Source organism: Gallinula chloropus, assembly GCF_964237585.1.
Source record: "Gallinula chloropus genome assembly, chromosome: 12".
Taxonomy (NCBI): Eukaryota; Metazoa; Chordata; class Aves; order Gruiformes; family Rallidae; genus Gallinula; species Gallinula chloropus.
In genome coordinates this window covers 10,669,610-10,695,024 of record NC_140097.1, presented here as the reverse complement: position 1 = coordinate 10,695,024, position 25,415 = coordinate 10,669,610, and the positions used below count along the sequence as shown (strand labels likewise).

Here is a 25,415-nt window from a genome sequence, read left to right as displayed (position 1 = left end):
TGTGTCATTAGTGGTTGATTAAAGCCCTTAAAAGTGAAAGTTTACATCCCGTCTAAATGATTTTTTTGCCCCATGAGGTAACTATGGCTCCAGATTATACATGAATCCTACTAATCTTTTGGCCCAAGGATAACTTCCCACAATGTGTTTCATAGATCAATTATGCTTTGTATAAACAAGTACCAGATGTACCTAAGTAAGGCAAAACAAACCGCTGAAAAGAAGAAAACTGGGCTCTCCCCCAGTGATCCAAAATACAACATCACAAGTTCCTGCCTGTTTCCTCATTTCTAGGCTCACAAAATATCATTTCTCACCTTACAGGGATACCACCAAACTATTCATAACTACTGTGACAGACAGATACAAACAACCTTTTAGACATCATAGTGTGTCTTATGCTGACAATGAAGATGTAATGCTGTTAAATACCAGTTGGTAATATTCTTCCCTTATCCTACCAAAGCAATAAGATATCTGAAGAAATACACATACCCATCTCTCCTGTAAAATATTGTCAGCTTTTTAAGGTATAAATCTTTCTCAAGACAAATTTGATTTGATCCACTGGCTTACACTTCTCTTGTGAACGGTAGGGAGAAGTAGGATCCAGGGCCTTCCTCTAACTTTTGTCAACTTTAAAAAAACCAAACAAAATAATGTAGTACCCTGCTAGGCAAAAGTCAAGATTGTCCTGAGCTCTTAGACTTCGAGGACTGCCTTTGCAGAACAAAAAGTATGAGCGATTCAAGGGTTTCTTATGTCCTGTCATCTTGGTTTGCACAGCGTTCTGACTCATAGCTGGGAAATGAGAAGATCTTTTTCTGTGATGTACTACTTTATTTTTTAAGTGCCAGTTAAAGGGAGAGACTTTTAACAACAGCTGTATGGGCTGTTTTACTAATAAAAATGAACTATTTTTTGTCCTGAACCAAAATGAAGAAGTGTCTGCATTGCATGGACTTGCATCAAGGGTCTTCATCTGTTTTACCAGTCTGAAGATACATTTCAGTAAAGATAAAGCACATGCCATTTCCCTGTAAGAGTCACAGTTTTAATACCTTTCTACTCAAAAGCATAACGAAAATAAATCTAAGAAAGAGAATGTATAGGAATTGCTGCTGTGGTCTTAGGAACAGTTTTTCAATGTAATCATGTCTGCCTGGATTTGATACAGAATGCAGTGGGATCCAAATGCCGTAGCTTTTAAATGTCTGAAATATTTAAATTGTTTCCTTTCTGCTACAGGTCAATTAACACAAGGTTCTTCTGTAAAAGACATGATTCTTACACATACTGCTCCTTTAAAGGAGATGGCGGTAACTCTTGAACAAAGTGTTTGCTTGCAAAGCAAGCGCTCAACCACCCCCAACAGCCAACAGGGACAGGATCTTAGTTCATAGGGCTGTCTTGCTCTTTGCAATGGGAAACATATCTAGTTACAACAAGGCACAAGTTAATTTAAGCAGTCACAATAACACAGTTGCTACACCACATCAGTCAACTGAAAAGAATCCTGATGGTTGTTCAAAAGGCCAGAAGTAGACTAGATTTCATGGTTATTCTGTTTCTGGCAAATCTCTACCTGTGTCACAACTATAATTTTCACCACATCAAACTTCTCTGTCATAACCAAAGTATTATTACTAATAAATGGTAAAGGACATGGATTATAGGTTGGGAAAACTTCTGTTTACAAAACATGTGCATTCAGAGTTCTCAATATAAGGAAAAAATCTACACAAAAAGCGAATAGACAGATTTAATCATATGTTTCCAAATCTGAACTCTTCAAGAAGTTTTAAAAAAGTAGTAACTTCTTATACCACAATTCAGAGTATGTAAAACAACCTCTGCATTATTGTTGGAACTGAACCTCCCACAGTGCTTAACTTTCAGCGACCTTGTCCCACGAACATCTCTTTAATATGGTGCATGCTAAAAATAATACAATTATAGTAGCCAAGACTTACCTAAAATTAGAGAGGCAGTTTAAAGACATTCTTTAAGCCCTCTGTTAAATGACACAAACTGCTGTGGGAATTTATAAACCCACCTGGCCAGCAAACATTACTTAAGAAGGAAAAACAACCTAAAAAAGAAACCCTTTCAACTCATGAGCCAAAATAAAATTTTTGGATACAAAGAAAATTTCAAAGTGTGAAAAAGACTTATCATACAAAAGAACAATAACATAAGAACTAATACCTCCAGCAGTATAATCAAAAGCCATGAAAAGGCCTATCATTGGTACAAGGATTTTTGCAAGGGCAGACGGATTGCATCTTAAGCAACAAGACTTAAATTTGTTCTTTCAAAGAGCAAAGTATCTGCAGCTAACAAGGCTACAACTTCTAAAGATCATGATATTTTATAACAGCCCTTTACATATGTAGTTCTGTCCGCATTAAAACGATTCAGGTCTGTTAATAGGTTTATATATGTGCGCACCTACATGGGTTTGGAAAGGAAATAAATAAATAGACCATGCAACAAAGGGTCAAGAAGCTTTTTTCCTTTAACATTCATTTAAAGTACATTACAGCTAATATTTAAGCTTATCTCCCTCACCCTTTGTAAAGTTGAAGTTATTTAGTATGACTATGTTACCAGGTAATGTCCATCTACTGTATTCCTCTACACAAAATCAGTCTTTTATCCTGTATGAGGACGATTCATCAACAGTGTCAAGAACAGTGTGGTCTGCCATTTGAAGCACTAAATCTAGTATCCTCAATATGAAGAGTCATGTTTACTTCGCAGAACATCAGTTGTTCTACATTCTCCTTCACTGCTCAGCAGTATTCACTGTTTCTTTGGGTATCTTGACTGGTGTCAGAAACAATTCAGCGAAGCATGCAATAAGAATATACAGGTCTCTCCTGTAGGTGAGGATGACAGAGTAACTAAAAGGTAGCTGTGGCATTACTTTCTTCACAAGGAAGCACAATGATAGGACAAGAGGTGAACACTCGGCTTGACAGTATGCTGTATAACCTCTTGTAAGACTGATTTCAACAGCACCTTGGATCTGATGATCTCATTTTTTTATGATTCCTTCAATTGTGTTGCCTACAGTATATAAATTTTGCCCTAGAGAGTGAGCTTTGTGTGATCATTTCAAAAGCACCTAAAAGCAGAAGCTAAACCCAAGAAAGTTATATGATAGGTCTGAAAGTTTTTGTTTGTACAGCTTCCCTCTCTGTAGGACAGCTAACAGATACAGTGATCATATGGCTTTGAAAGACTCTACTATATACCAGACCTCTCATTCCTTTAGACACCTTGAGTTCCTTCATAGTCACAAATCAGTATTAATTCTTTCACTGTCATAGAGAGTACAGAGTGAATGAGTTACACCGAAGAAGTGAGAGACAACTCAAAGCATCATATGAACACATAAAGTACAATTTTTATATCATCCACCATTTATTTCCAATACCTTTGAAAATAAAGCAATTTCTTCAGTATTCTTGGTGACCTGACAAGTATGTATGCTATTTTTATGGAAGGAGCCAACAGTCCCGTGTTCCCATGCAAGAAAATCCCATCAATCCAATTAATGGATGTCAGATGAATAAACTTGGAAGACCAAACAAGTGCACTGTCAAAATCATGTCATCAACCCATAGGCCTTTTCGTAGAGTTATTATACACTCCACTGCTTCCAGTCACAGCCAGGATAATCAGAATCCATGTTCAGAGTCATCTGAACAGCATAGCTAATAACCCACCAGGATTCAGAAGCTATACTGGATTTAAAGAGGCAGCTTTATTTTTGTGCCTTGCAGATTAAATAAATCAAAAAGGCAAGGCTATCAGGTCGTTGCTTGTATGCTACAGCTGTCCAGTTAGAGTTGACAGACAATCTGCATGGCCTGCTGACTAAGACGCAGAGTAAGTCTCTGAGAGTCATAAATGGACAGAGGAATGGGGGAGGGAGCAGGGGGGAGACTATGATAAAGAAAAAGTTGAAGACTGATGGAATAACTCCCTAGAAATATTGTCATCCTATGCAAGCCACAAATACCATTTAAAAAAGAAAAAACCCACAGAAAGGAAACTGGATGAGCACATTACAGATTTGAAGTGGGAATCACCTCTGTTGCTGTTCTACATCAGCAAACTGGACTGAACCTTCTCCAAGGTGAAGAACAATCAAGGCAGAATGAAAGGTGAGATATTGAAGCATTCAGATTAATAAGGATTTTTTTCTTCCATTCTCTACACATTTCCTTACCAAGCAGTGTTTATTTTAACTCCACGTTAGAAGCTGTGTCTGTTTCTGAAGCCAACTGTTGCAGAACAATATAATTAACTGGAAGGATATCATACCTTGCAAGCACGTGAAATTCTTGCAAGTGAATTCTACAATGTAGAATTCAGTATTAAGGAAGATTATGTATAATTTTAATATAAATACAAATTCAAAAGTGAATTTGTATTTATATTAAATTAATGGGTAGTTGAAAATTAATAGGTAGTTTGTCATTTAAACTTTAGACTCAAAATAAAACTTTCATTTATACATTTGTCATTTAATGTTATGAACATTCAGCGTTGTTCCTTTAATATGGTATTCCCTGTTAATAATTCATGTTTGATCTCTGTAAGTCAATGAGCAATATGTCCTTTAATTTCTAAAGGTTTCAAGGAGTAACTAAGTATTTTTTTTCCATTTTGAACTACTAAGCAATAAAAACTATTTGAGGTGTCTCAAAAGCAATGCTACAAAAGTATTTCTCATTCTTACTTCCTTTAGTCCATAAAAATCTAGTTATTCAACATCATCTGATTCATTTATTTTTAAATTTCATGCTATGACATCTTGATTTCAAAGTAAGATCATTAGCAAGGTACAATAGTTAAAAGGTATTAGTTTTTCTCTTAAAACAGACCCAAATATCACAGAGCAGAAGACAGATATAAATATCAAATATTACTAAGTATTCCTGTCAAGTCATTTATCTTTTTAACAGCTTCTTGACAAATGTTTTCTGATTATGTAGAAACTTGTACCTATGGGAAGTACTGCTGGCATTCAGATAAGGGAATTAAAGCAATAAGTATAAACACAGATACTTTAAAGAACAAGCTTCCAAAATCTGGGTTGCTGAAAACATACAGTTAAGTGGTTTTATAGCAACGCTACTTGAAACTTTTGTCGACACATTAACGTAATTCTTCTTTAGTAAAATCATCAAAAAGAGAAAAATAAAAGTTAAACTTGTAATTCTTCTGACAAAGTTTTTACTACCACAGAAAGAGAAACTTTTCAATTTAATAATTTTAGAAGCTGTTGCATTCCCTTCAAACATCCTCCTGAAAACCATTTCTACTTAAGATAAAGCCAGAGGTACATCATTTTAAGACCACAGAAGCACTAACTTCATTCTGCACTACAAAAGTACTTAAATGCTATCTGTAGTTTATTAATGTGTCATAAAAGAAATAAACTCTCTTTATGCTATCTACATTACTGTTTATTATGGGACTGTATATCCTTTGCCCGTGTTAATGACATTTATATTGCCAAAAGATAAATATTTTAAACTAATTCAAAATCTTCTTCCACTTGTGATACAGGTAACTGGCTTTTGGGTTTGAGTGTCATTTTTTTAATATACACAGCTCATGGGTGCCCTGACAAATGCCTATGCCATACAGCTTCAAAGACTGCAGACTGCAAGAATAGAGGATTTACTGAAATTCCTGCCCGTCTACCTCCTGAAATTCAGATACTACAGTTGCAGAATAACCGTATTTGGAGAATCAACCAAAACGCATTCACTGGAACACCGCTGCTCAAAATCTTAGACTTGTCTAATAATTCTCTCTCAAGTTTGGCACCAGGTGCTTTCCAAAAATTACGGTATCTACAGGTTCTAAACCTAACCAGAAATTTGATTCATTATATAGAAAACAAAACTTTCAGTTTCCTCCCGCACCTGAAGGAACTGGATTTGTCATCCAACAGCATCATACGTTTGCCTGAGACTTTTGGAAACAGCACAGGGAATATAACATTGCTGTCTGTGAAGCATAACAAACTTCAGAAAATGGAAAGAGTTCTGCTGGAGTCACTTCCAAATCTAAAAGTGGTTCTTTTCAAAGATAATCCCTGGCAATGTAATTGTAATGTCTTTGGCCTGAAACTGTGGCTGGAGAGCTTTATATATAGAGGTAAGGAATTCTTACTATATACAAGGCACATGAGAACACTTATCCAGCATCTAATTGATCTTCACTACTATGGTTTAACAATTTACCCCATGCTTTAGAAAATCCCATCAAATAAGCACATGTAGGTCAGAATACAGGTGCTCTCATCAATACGGGTGGCAAATGAGAACCACAGAGGCACTTCATAGTAGCACAAAGAGGAAATATACACACCCACTCATGGAGTATGTACAGATACACTCAGGAACTGTCATTACTCTTGCCTAGTATTCCTTCCTAATTTGTTGTTAGCCATAAGAGGTACAAAATTCATTAACAATTTCCTGACAGAAATGTGTGGTGCCATCACACGGGGAACAGTGAATTTTATAAATAAAAGTAGCCTTATATTTTGGTCACACTTGCTTTTAAATATATGCATGATTTATGCTGAAAAAAAAGATAATATGATTTAATACTAAAGGAATTAAGTATTAAAAGAAATTAATTTATTTCTCCCAGGAGGTCTGTTCAGACTCTGAGAATTCAGAACAGCAGGGAAATTTGCTTTCCTATAAATCAGGTTTTGATGCTGGTATGTGATCGAAATACCAATTACTTACGTCTATCTAGAAGTGACATGAAGCATGTTGCAACACAGCATATGTGAAGATGCTCTGTGTTGCCTGTGACTGAATGGACTGACAGTTTTAGGCATACAAACTCTATATGCTGACTGTACCGGCTATGCAGGGACACAACTGAAGCAGGAATAGCCTCTCAGTGAGGTTAAGACACTGCCAGAAGCACCCTTTTATAAAAGACAAAAGGCTCAACTCTTCTCAGAGTTAATGTCTTAAAATTTTGGATAGGTAAAATATTACATTATCCTAGGGCTTTAGTTGTATTATGCTGTAACTCATTCCCTACAACAAATTTCAGCAGGGGTTCTGACTTTTTTGTGCAGACAAATGTAATGATCCAACATAAACATATCAGATTATCTTAATTACTTTGCCAGCAGCGTAAGTATTGTAATTTATTTCAGAATGCAACATTGTTTAGAAATTCAGCAATGCCCTTCCATCTTTCTAAACACTGAACAGATTACCTAAATGACATGATATGGAACTTACAAATACATTTTTGCAAAAACCATTAAAGGAAGCTCAAATACTATGTTCTGGTATACATTTGTATCTCCCTAAAATTATATGAAGAAAAATTAGTTACATTACACATTAATCTTTCCCATTACCTATATACTTATGATAAAATAGTACCATGACTCTACAGATATTTCTTGCAAGTCCCAACAGAACGTTGCGAGAGATGAAACATTGACTATTGCGTTCAATGTAAGTCTAAAAGATTTCAGTATTTTTTAGCTAAATCCAGGTCAGACCATTGACATTTGGTACATTCACGTAAGCAGTTAGAGAGGATGCTTCATCTGAAGCGGGACTCCAGTTTTATATCCCAAGCACACGTTTTTAGTTACTTAAAACTGCATAAGGATTGCTTTTGCCGGATCCAGAGTTTTATCTATATCCTCATGCAAACTAACACATTGCAGGTGTCTGGAACCATGCTTAGGTTTTGGTTGTTAAAGACCAAGTGACAAGCTGCTATGCTAATATCTGTCTTGGAGTATCATCAATATTTGTGGAGTAGTCTCCAGAGGTCTGTTTGGGTCCATCTGTACTCACTACATTCTCATAATCTTTCCAGGATGAAAATTTCTATGCCTGGCTTTAGCTAAAGGGTGGATTACTTAGGATAGAGAAGAGGGAGGAAAAAAATCAGCTTATTTGATTGGGGTTTTTTTTAAATATGTAAACATTGGTTTTGGCCTTGTTGACTCCTTGACACACTACACCCCTAAAAGCCATGGTATATGAACTAATTAGAAACCTGAAGGCTACACTCAGTGTGTGTTCCTCTACAAACAACTGTGTGATTTACCAGGACTGAGGCTTCCCACTTCACTTCCCGTTAGACTAAAAACATCCTTTGGGAGAGAGCAGAAACTGGCTCTAAGCAATTGTGACATTTACCATTTCAGCAGGGTAATAGACTGATTAATCTTACCTCCTTTAGATCTCTGTATATTTTCCTACCGTGAGTCTTACTTTAAAAAATTGCTCATGTATACATACAATTTAATGAACTTTCTCTTTGCTTCACTACAGTTAGCATTTGATGTCAGAGCAATGACTATTTCATAGAATATTTCAATTGAGTGGGAAACATTTACTAAGTATATTGTTTCATTTTCTCTTCAGAAAATGAAGTTATGGTATGAATTTGAATGGAATGAATTTGCTGTTAACAATACCTCTATGTTTTCATCGATGACATAGCTCTTGCTTTTATACCACTGGGTTTTTACTTTTGCATCCATAAACTCATAGATAACAATGCCTGATGAATTGCTTCTTGCAGATAGTCTCTTATATGGGTGTTGAAATGTAATAATCTCACCATTGATCAAACTGGAAATAAATCTTGAAGATATAGCTATAAATCTTTAACATACAAAGCCAAAGCTGATAATAAATTTACTTCAGGTTTTGTTAGTTTTACATTAAGATCATTCAGAAACCAACAAATCTTAAGACCACAAATCTGTTATGGTTTTTTGGTTTGGTTTTGTTTTTTCCAGGAGGAATAAGTGATGGCATTATCTGCTCAACACCAGGGATTCGGAAGGGCAAGGACCTCCTCAAAGTGCCCTATGAGCTGTTTGGGGCTTGCCCTCTAACGACAGCTCACTTTCATCTGGCTAGCATTCACCACCATAGCTTTGAGCACAGAAGTTCTCCGAAGCACGCTCATCACAACGAACACGGGGAGAGCAGCCGTTCAAACTGTGAACCCAAACCAAAGCCAAGGCCTGTTAGTTTGCGTCATGCAATTGCCACCGTAGTAATAACTGGAGTTGTCTGTGGAATTGTGTGTCTAATGATGTTGGCAGCTGCTGTTTATGGTTGTGCCTATGCTGCAATTACTGCTAAATACCACAGAGAACATTTGGCCCCGGTCAAACAGCATGGGACTCCTGAGGAAAAAGAGCCATTTGATAGTTCTTTGGCTTGAGTTACTTCTGTCTTTGGTTTCTTGAAAATAAAGTCCTTGCTTCAGTTAAAAAGCCTGGAATCTAAATAGGATTGATTTAAGAGTAACTACTGCTTTTTTCTTTTTCGTTTTTTCATCTTTCTTTTTTTAATGTAAGTGCATATATTCCTTGGAATACATATTAAGATGTTATGTAGAAGAATGTAAATTTATTTATATTTTGTGTATGTATATTCTGAAGCCATTGTTTAAGGCTGGGTATTTGAGATAATGAAATCTTGACATAGCCACTTTAAAGTATTCCATTCTTTATTACTAGCTCTTGATGTAAGGTTAGTACAACATAAGAGTTATGGTGCAGCTACAGTCAGTAGCCAACACCGGTGAGCTTTCTGCAAAGAAAAATACAGAATAGCTAGAAATGGCTGACTATGATCTTGGAATACTTGGTATGTGTCCAGAAATCCTATTCACAATCAGTATTAGAACCAGCCTGTCCATACAGTGCCACTAATAATTTAACTGTGTGTTAAAAGTATTTCCAAATACATTTTTTCTGCCTTCCAATCTGCCCCAGAAGACAAGAAGTAAACATTACAGCCGCTATCTAACTTAGACAACAGGAAGTACCTTGTTAGCTACCACATATCATTTTAAAATTACTTAGTAGGGAAGAAAGGAGATGAGAAAATGCTGAAGAAAAAATGCTGACACCATTTTGGACGCAAGCACCAAAATCAGCACATAGAGCACATGGAGAGACACTACCCGCTATCCTGCTGGCATACATGCTTGCTACAGACATTTCTGAAGCTGCTTATCCCTTAAGCCACACACAAGTGTTCCATTTCCCAAGTATGCAGACACAGCTCCCATCACAGTGCTGCCCTTCAGTGTGGACGAGAATACAGTTGCATGTTTACACGTTCTCGCTCACAGAGACAACATTCAGCTGAATTCATTCAGGCATCCACCCTAACATTCAGCAGTGCAGTTTTGCCATCAGAAGAATCAGAGCACAAACCATTTGAGTAATAGGAGTTTGAATCAGAAATATTATTTTTGAATGTGGAAATATTTTTAAAAAATTCTTAGAAATTATTTTGAGGCAACAAGAGATCAGAAATCCCAGATACCTGGTTCCAAGACTAGATAAAATATTTCTAGACTATTTGTGACAGATGTCTAATGTGTTTTCTAAATCTCTCCAAGAACAGGGTTAAAGACCTATCTAGATAACTAATGCAGAAATGAACTATGCTTATAGTCAAAGAGCTTTTCTTAGCATCCAGTCTAAAGCTTTGGTGAAAATCTTGCCAGTTTATTTCATTGGGCAGAAGACTTGAGGACAGCGTCTGAGTAAGAATATGAATAAGGGCAAAAGGAAGCTGTGTGTGGCGTTCAGACCTCCACTCTCCTTCCGACAGATGGATTCCAAAACCAAATTCTGTAGCTATTCTAGTAACAGCAACTGAGTAATGGGTTATACGGCAGGAGTCATGTAACCCTTGCTCTTATCTACTTAGTAATAATTGCAACCTAAATATTAAAGCTCATTCCTGCATCTGCAGTTACTTTCATGTCCAGAGAAAATTAAGCATCTCAGTCTTAATCTAAACCTAGCAGACACTGAAAACAATCAATTACTGTCTTTTCTTTTTTTTTTTAACTGCTAAGTACTTCATATTATTACTAGACTCCTCATTCTTCTCTGTCCTGAACTAAATAAACCAAGCAGTTTCAAAGTTTCCTGTAAGGCCACATTTGCTGAACTTTTTTCCTGCGTTCCCTGGAACCTTTTCAGAAAATGTGGTACCCCAGATTGGGCACATTACTTCAGCTGAGACATCAGCAGCACACAACTTCCAGAATATTTATATTGAGGCTCTTGAAATCTGATCTCTCGATGATGTATCTCAGAAGCAAGTTTGCTTTTTCTCCTTTTAAATATTCTACAAAGCTTAATGAATAATCTATTTTCAAACTTAAGTCATTTGTGTGTGTAGATCTACATTTTCCACACTTTTATCCACTTATTGCAATAGCATTTTACAAAGGAAAACACAGCTTTTCAGATAGAGAAGACTGAAGTAATACAGAATAGGATCTTACTGCCTACGGGCCAAGAAATTAGTTTAAAGCCACGCTGAATCTTTTCTATGGTGAATCTAAACCAAGCACAGTTGCACTCAAACTGCACATCCTAAGATCAAAGCTAAAAAACCTCTGACCTCCAGAGAGATTTCACTCACGTTTCTAAGAGGCTCAGATGCAGCAATTCAGCTTCCATTACAAACGAGTTCACACTTCTGATATCTTCCAGTAAAGGAAAAACAAGATCTGACTTGATATTTCTTAAACTTTTGAGGCTTTCCTTACTTTAAGATAGTTAAGAAAAAAAAAAAAAGGTGAGGAAGAGGCAATGAAGGGCACGAAAACATTTAAAGAAACTCTTTCCAAGTCACATTTAAGATACTTTAGGGATTTTAATGCACACATAAGGCTGTAAATTAATATGGAGTTCTGCCAGAAAGCAATGTATTTTGTATTTCCATTAGTTCACTCTGCTATGGGAGTAGTGCAAGCCAATCCATGCAAAACCTGATTTATACTTTCTAACTTGCTGTTTGTTAAAGAAAGAAGAAAAAAACCCCTCAAAATCCCAAGGAAAAAAAAATCCAAGAAATTTTTCACTTCGAATTTTTCATTCTATAAGACTACATAGAATATTTACAAAAGTGTTTGCAAAAAAGTGTTAACAAATTCCAGTTATTTATGATTATAAGCTTGTAGCAGCCATTGAAAGGAGAAAAGTATTGATTCAGTTTCTTTAAAAAAAAAATTAAAATTTTTCAGTCGAGGAAACAGAATGTTTGATTCCTGAAAAATAGATAAAAGGCACAAACTATTGTGCATGACAATTATTGACTACCACAAGTGGAAGACTCAATCTGGGGATTCCCCACAGCACTGTCCTTAATTTGCGGAGCTTAGCGATGGACATCTGCTGCTGAAATAAGTTGTCTGCACAGATTTATTTTTCAGATAAAGGTTTCTGAGAAAGCTTTGTTGTTTTTCAAGCACTCTCCTGAAAGGTATTATAGGGAGCACAGTATTTTTTTCTAATCTCTCTGAAAAACACTTAGCTCCCCCAAAGTCAACAAAATACCAGGACAATCTATTCTGTATGGTATTTGCAAAGACAGAGAAAGTACGCATATTGCTGTATTCCTGTCTTTCATACAGAGCCATATGTCTTGGTTTTCGGAAAAAGGAGCTTTCAGAAATTTTAATTTAGAATAGAGATTCCTATTCCTAGATTTAATTTAGAATAGAGATTTCCTTTTCAGAAAAAAGGAGCTTTCAGAAATTTTAATTTAGAATAGAGATTTAAAACCACAATAGGAAAATGCCCATAGTATCTATACTAAAAGAAACAAAGCTTAAACTCAAAATACTTGCTTGCCATATGTGTCTTTCCACCTAGAACTTGCAAAAAGTCAATCAAAATTCAGCTTCATTATTCCCTTGTAACCCAATGTCCAAACAAAATCATGGTCCTTCCTCCTGAATACTGAAGTAGAACATTTAGTGACATTAAACATAGCTTATTTATCATTAACAACATTAAGAAAAAAATACCAATTGTTACATACTAATAACTGTCTATCTTTGCTGGCCAGAAGGCAAGACGAAGGGTGTAGTGAAGCATCCTGAAAGTCTCATTACTTTTACAACCTTGATCTTTGAACCTGGCTGAAAGTGGGAGAATAACAATAACTGTAAGAGAGTCTTGGTTCTTCCTGGGTTTATATTACCTGAAATGTGAATGTATGCTCCCCAGATGAGACTGGCAGCAACATCAATCATCTGGATGTGGCAGGAAGCCACAACAGGGGAGAAAGGAGTAGGAATTAGAAAACCATAGTTAAAAAAAAAACCAAAACCAATGACTACATACTTTGTAACTATTTCCAACAAAAGCTGTGTTTGCTCTCTCTTACTGAGATTACAGAGAAATACCCCAATGTCTATTTTAGGGCTTTGTATGATATGCGTAAAAATTTTTGCATAAGGCCACAATCCTCATTTCAAAACACAACAAATACTGTTAATGTTTGGAAATATAGTCTACTCAGGAAGAATAAATTTGTTAATCCACAGGACTTAAACCGGTATTAATATACTATGTAATATTCACATACTATGCAATTGCAGCTTCATAGTTGCACTTACTTGAAATTTTAAAGGGGGCCTGACAGCTTATCTTCTGCCTTGTTCTGCAGACAGGAATTTATTTTGCTAGCAGCGGAATTATTTAGCAAAATGCCCCTGGAATCTGTTTGCTATTAGTTCACAAGGATCTTCCTCCTATTCAAATTCCATAATACTAAAACCCAAAGAAACAAACAAAAATTCCCAAACAGCAAAGCAGAAGCAGCAAAGTGCAGAACACTCTAAGCAATTTACTATATATGCTAATACTATACATGTTGGGATACTGTTATAGTTCATCCATCAGATGACTCAGATTCTCTGAGAACAAGTGCAGAGGAAAACTGAAGAAACAGAAATAGGGGTTCAAGTCTCAACGCAACACTAGCAGAGAACTATCTTAAACCATCCTGCTATTCAATTATTCCACACACTAATTCTGTATAGCAAAATGAATTGAGAACAAAAAGAAAAATGAATACAAGCGTGTAAACACACCACCTAACTTCAGATTCTTGTTAGTCCATGGAGAGAGGCAGGATTTCACCACACGCTCTGAAGCAGTCTGTGCAGGAGCTTACCTCTCCCCATGCATTACCTACAAACCGTGTTTCCTAAGCCATGGCTCCTAACCTGAGAGCTGTTTAAGGTTAGACTGTACAAATACACATTTCCATTTTTCTGAAACTGCAATCATTAGTCTATATACTAATGTTAGATTTATGAATACAAAGATAATATTCAAAATGAATAAGAAACTCTGGAAAAACATAAAGTAGTGGTTTTCCACCAAAGCATGAAAAGCATTTTGAGGGATTTACTAAATGCTACTGCTGAATATAATCTTCTGCGGCTTATAATGTGGAGTAAAGATTAAGTAAATCACTGTCTTGCCTGACAAGGAAAACATCTATTTTAGAACGCTTCAAAAATTTGGTTGGTGTGTCATTATGATGACATATTCATTTTCCCTTAGGCCTTCATACTAAAATGCAATTTTATAGATGGCATCATAAATTTTAAGGACTGTGTATGACAACGACATTTGCTTGAATGCTTTTAATAATACAGTAATACCAATGCAATCCGTGTGAGAAAAAAGGGAAGAAAAAAGTATAAGCAGTGCAGAGCAGATGTATTTTTTATGTGCTATTGTGACAATACCAGATTTAACTGTTTGTGAAACATTTACAGTATCTGTCTCTCTTAGAAGTATCAGTAGTTCAAACTACTTTTCATTAAATTGTTGGGAGTCACTTCTTCAAAGCATGTTCTGGGATCTCAGAGAGAGATATGCATGCAAACTCCTTTTGAATTCACTTAAAAAAGAACCTGATCAGAACATTGAGGTTGTGTGTATACACTCATTAACTCACCGAAAACAAAGAGGGAGGGGTTGGGGGGTGGAGAAAGAACATCCCCCAAATGCCTGTATTTTCAGATACAACGTGCAAATTTTCCTCTATAAAATTACAAAAAAAAATCTCCCTTCCTTAGAGTCTAGAGCACCAGAAACCTCAGTTAATGCAAAAGCAATGTCTTCACAAAATTTTCTTGCAAATTGCTGCTCTTAAGAGGGTGATTTGAACAGGAAGATTAGAAAACTGAAGTGTGACCAGCCTCAAAAAGACTGATTTGTATTTGAAAAGTAATAGGAGATTCTGATCTTTCCTGTTTTCAAGGCACAGCTTGAAATATCTTAAACAGCAGGATCATCAGGGTCAACTTTGCTCTGGCTGGAACAAAGGCATTCAAAACTGCATACGATTTTTAACAAATTCGTGGTGAAATGAAATCTTTACCATACCTTCTTAACTTACGGATAGGAAATAAAAAGGAAAACCTAAATCTTGATCTAAATTATGTCATCCAAAGCACCTGAGGGCTTTTAGCATCTTGGCTAGGAATTTTTAACATGGAATAACTGAATTTATTGTTATATTAATGTTTATTCTTACGTTTATGTAAAAAGAAGCATGAAAGTGATGGATGAGGACACTTGAAAAAATATCTCTTTAAGCAGGGTTTGAATAAAAAAACCCTTGGATTTGTTTATGATCTGGTTATAAAAATAAACTATAAGCTTTTAAAAGTTAAATAATGGAAAGAGTCCTGGCTTTACTTGGGACATTCTATTTGCTGGTAGAAAGCATAATATTCCTTATTTGCATAATGAGGATTTTTGGTAAAAGCAGCAAAATCAAACTGCTAGTGAAGAAGGTTATGCTGCTTTTCTTTTAGATTCAGTAACACTTCTGACATCAAACTTGAAAGACCTGCTTATTGTGTTTTAAGTATGCATATTTAAATATAAATACTATATATGTAAATTAACACTCAAGCGTGATTTACAGCGTTAGCCGACATCAATAGCGTAATTTTATAAGGTGTTTCTTTTATTCTCCTAAGCCATATGGATATTTTTCTTTCCAAGAAATCTCTTATGTGATAAATTATTTCTATTCATCTCCCAGCATTACCGTGTGGCAGAGAACAGGGAGTAACCAAATACTTGTCATGCCCTTGTGACATGGCAGCATCTACTACGGAATTAAATGCACCTGCTGTACAGTTAAGGGCAGATTCCTGGAAACTTCTACATCACGTAGCTATACAAAGACAAGACACTACATAAAGATACTTAACACAGATGGTAGAAAGTATCTCCTCTTTTCAACTTTTACTGCTTGGTAGCAGAAAATAATACCTGTGCAGAAAATGTGGCCATACTTATCATTCTGAAATTAACAGCAAATCTATTGTCTTGAAAGGACTGCCTACAATGTATAACTATCATTCAATATATTCATGCATGGCAGAATCTGACCCTTATGGGTCTAATATTGTCACAAGAACTACAGAGTTTTTGGTAAGAGAAGGCCATCTGTATCAGGAATGCTTAATGAACAGAAGGAAAACAAAACCACCAATGAACAAGCTTGCAAACGTGATGAAAAACTGGGTTCCTTCCGCAATGATTTTACACTTCTGCCCAGGAAAGAATTATTGCAATCATTCATTTTATGCAGCTCCAGCAAAAAAGAATGAGTCAGGATAGATTCACAGAGCTATGGCAAAGCCTGAAGGCACATCCCAGGCAATCACTCCTCTTTGACAGAAAATTATTGTGGAGATGCCTGTATATAAGAACAACACGGATTTCTTTGCTTTCCAGAATTACACTGAATAAAAGAAATCTTCGGATTATTGGAGTACTTTAATTTCTCTCTAATTCAGCTACACAGAGCTTCTGTTAATCTCTATTCCAGTTAAATTGACACAAAGCAATGAGGGCTTGCTTCTTTCCAGAAGCTACAGGGCTGGCTGTATTGGCAAACCCTTTTATGTTTTCATAACTAACAAATCAAAATATTAATTGATTTTTTCTATACCCTAATTTCAATTTATATAAATAGGAAGCCCAATACAAAACTGATAATATATAAATTATTTTGGTAGAAAATTAAGACGCTTCAGATATTCTTTCCTCCTACTTTGGTACCACAGAAACAAAACATTTTTGCAATTCTACAGTTGTATTGATAGAATGCAATAGCAATGACAAAACACCCATTTTTCCTACCTAGTAATTATGTCAAGCTATATCTAAAAATTTTAAACCATTTTTTACTGCACTTTTTCCATCATGGAAAGAACATACTGATGACATTCCTGTGTGATTTAGTCTAGGTGAACCTGCTCTGGCAGAGGGTTTGGACTAGATGATCTTTCAAGATCCCTTCCAACTCCTAATGTTCTGTGATTCTGTGACATTTAAATTAGGTTGCAGAGTAGCATCATCTTTTTACATGCTTCAAACCTAGATATTTAGGTCCTTTGCAACTGACAGCATAGCTATTTGTTCAAGCAAAATGACTGTGATATATAGACCCTCAGTAATCTTATTTTATCTTTAAGATGACTCATGTTCACATAGTATCACACTGATGTTCTATGTCCTGCAATACTAGAAATGCTGGCACATAACATGGTCTTTCTGTGAGAAATTTGAATACTTTTCTACAACCTGGACCCAGTTTGAAAAAAATGAGACAACAGTTGGCGTTTAACTGTGATACTGGTCAAACCCTGGAAGAGGTTTCCCAGAGAGGGTGCAGTCATTCCACCTGTGGAGACATTCAAGACTTGACTGGACACAGTTCCAGGTGACTGGCCCTAGCTCAAGATCTTGTCCACTAGGATTGGACTAGATGATCTCAAGAAGTCAATTCTAACCTCAACCATTCACGTATGTAATTAGTCTACACAAAAATAGGCATAAAAGAATTAAGGAAAATTTTTACTTAATGTCAGAAATTTATGCAGCTTTTCATTAAACAAAGTTGGATTATTTTTCCTCATTCCAAATGACTGGGAGACTAAAGACTGTGTCTGTGCATGATTTCATCCTCCATTCTTCTGACTAAGTGTCCAGAGCTTTTTACTAAACACTGCTATGCACTTTATCAATGAGGTTTGAAGTTCCAGCTTCTGCTTCTTCTTCTATGAAGAAAAGTTAAGAGAACTTGACAATTTTCTTCAGACATTTTCTTCAGTGTTCTTTCATATTTTTTTTTTTTTGCCCTAAGAAGATTATGTCAGTTCTGTTATATTTAATTAAACAACCCACAGGGCTAATTTTCAATATTTTCTGTGAACAGCAATGGCCTTTTTAAACATGAAGGATTTTTAAGTTCCTAAGATACCATAGCTTTCTATTGAGCTAAAATGCATCTATTGAGCTAAAATGCATCTATTGAGCTAAAATGCATCTATTGAGCTAAAATGCATCTATAGGGAAGTAGATGTGTGAAGATTCACGTACACTTTGAACTCTCTCAAAATCTCAAGAGACAAACATCTTTCAATTTTTTAGAGCCTGCTTTACTCCAGGATGACTATTTTTTGTTTGCTTTTATTGGAAATAAAAAACAACATGCACATAACAGAGAAATCCTATGCTGCACTTATCCAGATGCCATATGTTCACTACATGGAAGTAGAGATTAAAATAAAATGACCTGAAAGAGGTCACCCATCATGCAGCACCAAAGAATACAAGACCATAATGCTGAACTCTATTAACAGCTAGTGTGAAATTTATCACCTTTCACAACAGCATCAGATGACATTATTGAGTCTTAATTTGCCTCATTTTTAATACCTAGATTACTACCTAAATTCAGATATCCTATATTAACTAGCTTTATCTAGGTAATTGAAAGGAATACTAACTGAAAGGAATTTTTACATGAATCTCATGGAATTTCAAGACCAGGCCGATCCTAAACTTTTTAGATCATGTTGAGAAGACTTTAAAAAAAAAAAAAAAATCAATGTTCTTTTATTGTCCTTCACATTGCAATATAGTTTGAAGAAACTGTTCTATTAGAAGGGACTTAAGATTTCAACATAAACTTGGTATAGGAGACAGTCATGACTCGCTATGACAAAGCGATTTTGAGGATAAATGTATTTAAATCTAAAAAACCCTGCATTCGGTACTCTTGTCACTTTCTCTCCTGCAAATAGAGCTCTGTATGAACATTCATAAATACATTGCTACTACAATTACAAACTAAAGACTTATGTTCTTAAAGACTTTATAGAAATTTGCATTCATTTAAGTGGAAAAAAAAATCACAGTCCCAATTGAAAGAGGCAAAGGGGATTTAAAAAACAAATTACTTGGGGTTTTTGCCAGTAAGCAAACACATTCTCAGACAGCAAACTGGTATTAGTAGGTACAGATGGTGAACCAGCAGCAGCAACATTCAACTTCTCTGTACTAACTGTCTGAGGACTCATTTATTTTAGGATTTTCTGTCTATATTAAAGAGCTGAGTCCTCCCTACTTGCAGTAAGCCTTAGTGTAGATTTGCATATGAAGTCTGTTATAACTCATGTTTTTCTACGAAAACAGAATAAGTAAATAAATACTAACAAAATAGAGAAAAATACAGATCTTGTAGTAAGAGTTGGTTTTGTTCCTTTTTTCCCCCCTTGTGAGCAGGTCTAGCTCAGGTTTCTATTTTATAATAATGTACTAGTTTCTCTCTGCCAGTTGAAAACTCTTGTAGTGATCTGTAATAAACATTCCGGCACAGTAAAATCCCTCTTGTGAACTGAGTGATTTTACATGAAATGTGTATCCCCTCCTGCTGCTTTCCGTAATCCATTCAGACCAAATGGGGATGAGGAATACTTACTTCACACAAATTAAAATGAGACATTTTGGCCAAATTTGAAATTCATGTAGGTATTTGAAAATGTTACCCATAATCCTACTTTAGTCTCCCCAAGTCTGGCTAGTAAAAACTTCAAACATCTCCCATTTACTACTGCTCCAGTTTCTGCCTCCAAATGCATTTTGCTTTAAACAGAATATTGTCAACCTTATAATAAAACCTGAAAACTGCACTAGATTCTGGGTACTTTGTTGAAAGATTTCTGATGGGAAAAGTAGGACTGACAAGTTGCATTTATTCAACTTAAAGAAGAGAAGAATAAAACATATACTTTTTTGTCTCTGAATGGCTGTAGCTGGCTGAGTGATACTTTCACAGAAAATTTTTCGTACAGATCCAAAGAAGCCTTGACCCCTTCTCCCCCTGAGAAGAACTGAAAGCATGCAACCATGCAAGAGGGAATGGGAATATTATTGAAAGCAAATTCTTAAAAATGCATCACACTGGAAAAAACTATCCAGCACGCAGTTCTAAATTCTGCAGAAATAAAAGGAAAAAAACCCCACTGATAGGCTTCAGAATGTAAAGACACTGCTCATGTTTTTCATGGCATTATGTATTTATCTTTTACATGCTTTGGTATTAAAAACCTTTGAAAACCCTGTCTTTATTTTAGATAGAATGTATGAGACCAAGTAATTTGGAATGTTCAAGATTAAACATAACTGTGGGGAAATGGAACCATCATCTGCCTCTCTTATTCACAATTACTACCAAAAAGCCCCAAAGCTTATTGACACAATATCATAGCTGGTCACATGTGACACCACCTCAAAGTCAACATTAAATTGCAAACACCAGTGAGCAAGGAATAAGTTTTAAGATGATTATTAACCCCAACAATTTTACATAAAACAGTAAACAATGAGCCTTTTGTGAAGTCCAAATGATGGAGCATCTTAGAAATAGCAAATCAAGCTGCTTCATTGTACATTGAAAATTCTCAATTGCCTCTTATGCAATTTTCAGATATCTGCATTGACATTAGTTTACAAATGCTGGTTTAGTTTTAACAGGATTATGAAGTCATAATTACAATGTCCTGTTACATTATGCGAGAGTTCAATAAATAGCAAGGAATGCATTAACACAAACTGGAGTCAGAAGGGTGCTTTCTTATTGACCATATCAGTGGAGACACTCCGTGTTTCAGGAAACAGATTAGAGATTTTCCAATTCTTGCTCTTTTAGGATTGTATTCACTGTATCTTCATCCAAATAAGAGAGCTTGGTTTCTGGCATAATAGATAATAAAACTTCTCTAATTTCTTTTTCAAAGTCAGTAGCAATTGGGAACTAGAGAAAACTGTTCAGAAAAGCACCTGAATTTGAATGAGGAACATCCAACGATTTAAAACTTGATTATTCTAATTTTAAATCTGTATGATTTGTCTTTACTCTCTAAAGCTTTTAGTCTTCAAGTACTGTTATGCCCTTGGCTGACAGACTGTAGAGCTTTGTTATTCAATTCATATGCTCTGATCAAATGGCATCTCTGATAATCTGAACAAAATGATCACTTTATGATTTTTTTATAGGACAGGATTTTCAAACATGAAGACTAATCTTGATAAATCAGATAGTTCTTTCTTATATTTCCTTTTTCTTAACATAACATGTTTTGATTTATGATGATATAGAATGATGCCTAATAAAGATGTTTCATTGATAATAGTTATTTCCATTAGGTCAAACTCCAGAGTTCTCAGGAAGTTTGGATAGTCAATTAATAAAGGATCAAGTTCTTAGAGAGAAGAGGGATTAAGTATTCTCTACACTAAGTCCTCTCTTCTTAAAAACCATATTCCTACATTACATTCCTCTTAATCCAAAAGAGGAAGCAAGGAACTCATAAATTGCTTTTAAAATACCTAACAAAACAGATTACAACAATTTTACCTGCAACAACTGGAGATTTTCTGTCATCCAAAAGTTGAATAGCAGTACTGGCAGTCACTACGTTGCTTTTGTTTGCAGTTTCTGCAGGGTGTATTAAGAAAAAAAGAATTGAAATAACATATTTCAAAATGAAGAAAAAGAGCTTTTCTTACTCCAGTTTGAAATAACTGCCCATGTGGATACAGTGCTCAGAAAATAAGAAAGCCAACATCATGCTGTCTGTAGGTATAGAACGTACAGGCACAGTAATTTCAAAATTCCCCAGCATCAGAAAAACCCACCTTAAAACACTGAAATGGGTAATCAATTTTTTCTTTTCTTTTTTTTTTTTTTTTTTGCTAAAAGCAATAAACAAATGTGACAACCAGTAGGGATTCTCATCAATGTGGGAAGTTCTCTCTTGGACTTGTCTTGCTTAGAATACTGGCTGCAAGTTTAAACTGTGCAAATATTAAATGAAAACCAATAGATCATATCTTGTGGGTTCACTTGAGCCCTGTAAAAGATGCACCTGGTCAAAGCTGGAACAGTAAATTAGCTGCAAATTTCAGTGCATATTTTAGATTAACATTTGGGTTAGTGCTACAGAGACCACTCAGTATTGACATACTTGGAATAATTTAGCATCATATATGTCTCAACATTTAGAGAATCACAAAATTATAGACCTGTACTGAATGGAATTGAATAGACAAAGCTCCCAGGTATTTGCTCAGCAGCTCTTCTGTACCAGAGTGGAAAGTGGTCAGCATTAAAAATGTTCTCCTTGTCTTCAGCTGTCAGGAAGTCTCTTGAGAAAGAAGAGAGAAAATACTTGTTTGTTGCATGGTGCACAATAGTTTTTAGCTTTGAAAGACAATTAAAACCAAAATGCAATCTTTTGGAAAGAAAATGGCTTTGGACAATTTTTCTATTGCTTTTTTTGTTCAAAAAAAGGGTTAACTTAAGCCCCTAATAATCACTTGTGACACATTTGCAATTGCTTTTGTTGTGATGGATGGAAAAAGTACTATAAAAATAGGCCCCTCAAGTAACACTAAAAAAAATTTGTACTGATGTGTACAAATAAAAATGCTTAGTCTAAAAAGCCTTTTTCTCTCAGCACAATGCAAGAACTGTGAACTCTATAAAGTGGAAAAGGCACTGGAGATTTGGTAGTTTGTTGCCACTGGCATTCACTCTTAAGCAATGAAAAGAAGTAATTTAACAGCCTACTTTCCAAATAATATGCAAGGAGTGGTAGTGGCCAGCAACACACTTTATTCTTCTGTAATCTCAGGGAATGTTGACAGAGGAAAGATTGTGTCAGTGAAAAAAACAAGTGTGGTCTCCACACTATTGTTCTGGCTTGCCGTCTGGCAGTAACAGCTTACAATGCTATTATTCTCACCTGTCAAGGATAGACACGTGACAACAATATTTTGTGGTCAGGTAAGCACAACATAATTTTATATTCAATAAATGTAGTTTATCACAAACATCAAGTGCAGATATAGGCATAATGCATATCGATCTGCTGGGCACTACCAAACTGCTGCCTGAAAATTCATTTTATGGCTCTCCAGTTTAAGAAACCTGTAACTCCACTAGACTATGTCCCTCCAGACAGAACAGAAACTCTTGAATGAAGTCATCATCTCCAGATGTACCATGTTCATTATTCTGCTCTGAAGAATAAAGATGAATTGCTAACTCCAGGGGTTTGGCAGGGAAAGCAAACGTATGGGCTACTGGTGTCAAGCAGCTCATTGTTCCAAATGTTCCAGTTGAAGAAAGAATCTAAGGGACCCTACAAAATCTTTCTAACTTGTTCTAGTGTACCAGCTTAAAAAGCTGGAAGAAACAGTAGGTGGGCTTCTTAAAAATAAACATTTTTTTCCTTCTTTTCTCCTACTGCTGCCAATCACAGCTTCGTTACTTACTGATTAGTAAGCTGTTCCGGACCCACAAACAGGTTGATACGAGATAGTCCAGTCCGTGTTCCAAGGAAGGCAACTTCCACTCCCTTGTCAGAGTTTCTGAAACAAAACAGAACACAAGCAAAGATAATGTTTCCAGAGAGTAAACAGACGAAGCTATATTACTGGTCTCAGAAAGTAGAAGTATACGCATTTTTGAGAGAGATGATTTTAAGTATAGATCCTTATTTATTTGTAAATTAGTTTTTTTACGTTAAAGTCATGTGGGTTTCTGTTTCAGAAAACACACAATGTAGAAATGCTATTTAGACCAAGTGTCACTAAAAAGTCAAAGAGTGAATTTGGTAGGGTAGGCGGGGAATAGAATGGGGGAGGCATAGCCACCTACCAGCTATTTATTTTACCAGTGCAAGTTTTTCTACAATTAATTTTTTCTGAGACAAATTACAAATTCCAACAAAATCTTATGTAAATTTTGCATGAAATTTCTCAAGTACTCTATTTGTTAGAACTACTCAGAACTGTAAGTTGTAGTTATCATACAATTTCACTAGTTATATTGGGAAAATTGAGTAACTACAACTAATTATCATGCAACAAAAACATTTAACACTGAACACAAAATTGGTGGTATTCAATATGAAATGGTTAATATAATATTTTCATGCATATGATTTTTTAGGTATTCCACCAGTTCACTAACATTGCTATTAAAAATTCACCCATGGCTGATGCAGAATGACTGACAGAAAGCTTGCTTACTCTGATTTATTTAATGCTAGACTGGTCCAATAAGCTTCAATTGGTGCACTCACGACTGCATCAAACAGAACTTCCTGGATCAATTCTTTATCACCTATTACAATACGTTAAAATCAGTAAATACATGGGCATATGGAGACAATCTTTTATAGATGATTAAGCAGTACTTTTTATATACTGTACTACATTTTAACTGTGATATGTATTCAAACTTCTTGCACTATTAAGCACTTACTCTGTAACATTACTTGGTATTTTATCGCAATGCAGTTTTTCATAAACCATTTCATTGCACCACCAACAATGTTAGACTAAAAACCAAAAAATTATTCTCCACGTTCAAGTATATATTATCTAATGTTCACATTTGCACACAGCATAAGGTTAAAAGAATCAGGTCGACTAAGAGTCACAAAAGCTCTACATTTCTGCAAATAGACAAAAGATGCACTTATCCATACAATTTTTTTTTCAATTCTGCCTTGCAGTTCAGAAAGGCTAATTGCATACACATTCTCTGTAAAACACTCATGACATATCTGTCATATTCTTTAGATGTATGATCCAAGGACTGATTCAGACCAATCCTGTTTAACATGCAAAACAAGACAGAGCAATAAGATAGTATAGTGTAGAACCATCTGAACAGAAACTTGAATGTTTAGTTCAAGCATAATGTTTACCATAAAAGTCAGATATTTGTATCATCAATATCCTTATTGATACCCTGGAAAAAGCTCAAAACCAAATGAAATTCCAAAGTGACATCAGCCAAGCAATCCAATCTCAATTTATCGCTGGTCAAACTAAACAGCTTTGCATTTTGGAAAAGGTTCAGCACAATAGTTTTTAGCTGGGGTGAAGCCCATACATGCACATTTAACAAAGTACTTGCATTGGAGCAATGGCTCTTTTCCTGTGAGGTAGCGTTTAATTGCTTCTAATTGAGTCATTTGACGGTGTTCAGGATGTAAGTCCGTGTTGCAATAGGACCTGTGAACATGTTGTCAAAACATTAAAATGTTAATCCGTATAAGCATGATCTCTGGCTTTGAACATAAAGAATTGGGCTTAGCAAGCACAAACAGTATGAAACCAAGAAGGGTAACAGACACCAATTTCATGCTTTGTT

The 25,415-nt window shown here is 35.5% G+C and overlaps 2 protein-coding genes across 2 annotated transcripts in view; one reads left to right on the top strand and one right to left on the bottom strand.

Annotated features, from left to right (window-relative positions):
* Positions 1 to 25,415, bottom strand: part of CACNA2D3 (calcium voltage-gated channel auxiliary subunit alpha2delta 3) — a gene marked incomplete at both ends in the record, with an annotated part of 428,879 nt that overhangs the window by 61,868 nt on the left and 341,596 nt on the right. The window contains 5 exons of the mRNA XM_084269585.1: positions 21,603 to 21,683; positions 22,271 to 22,392; positions 23,525 to 23,620; positions 24,284 to 24,377; positions 25,161 to 25,276. Coding sequence (XP_084125711.1) covers positions 21,603 to 21,683; positions 22,271 to 22,392; positions 23,525 to 23,620; positions 24,284 to 24,377; positions 25,161 to 25,276 — 509 coding nt within the window. The remainder of the gene's footprint in view (positions 1 to 21,602; positions 21,684 to 22,270; positions 22,393 to 23,524; positions 23,621 to 24,283; positions 24,378 to 25,160; positions 25,277 to 25,415) is intronic.
* Positions 4,169 to 9,261, top strand: LRTM1 (leucine rich repeats and transmembrane domains 1; the record flags this gene model as incomplete). The annotated part of the gene is made up of 3 exons (XM_084269534.1): positions 4,169 to 4,175; positions 5,587 to 6,183; positions 8,828 to 9,261. 3 exons carry the CDS (start codon positions 4,169 to 4,171, stop codon positions 9,259 to 9,261), a joined length of 1,038 nt encoding a protein of 345 aa, XP_084125660.1.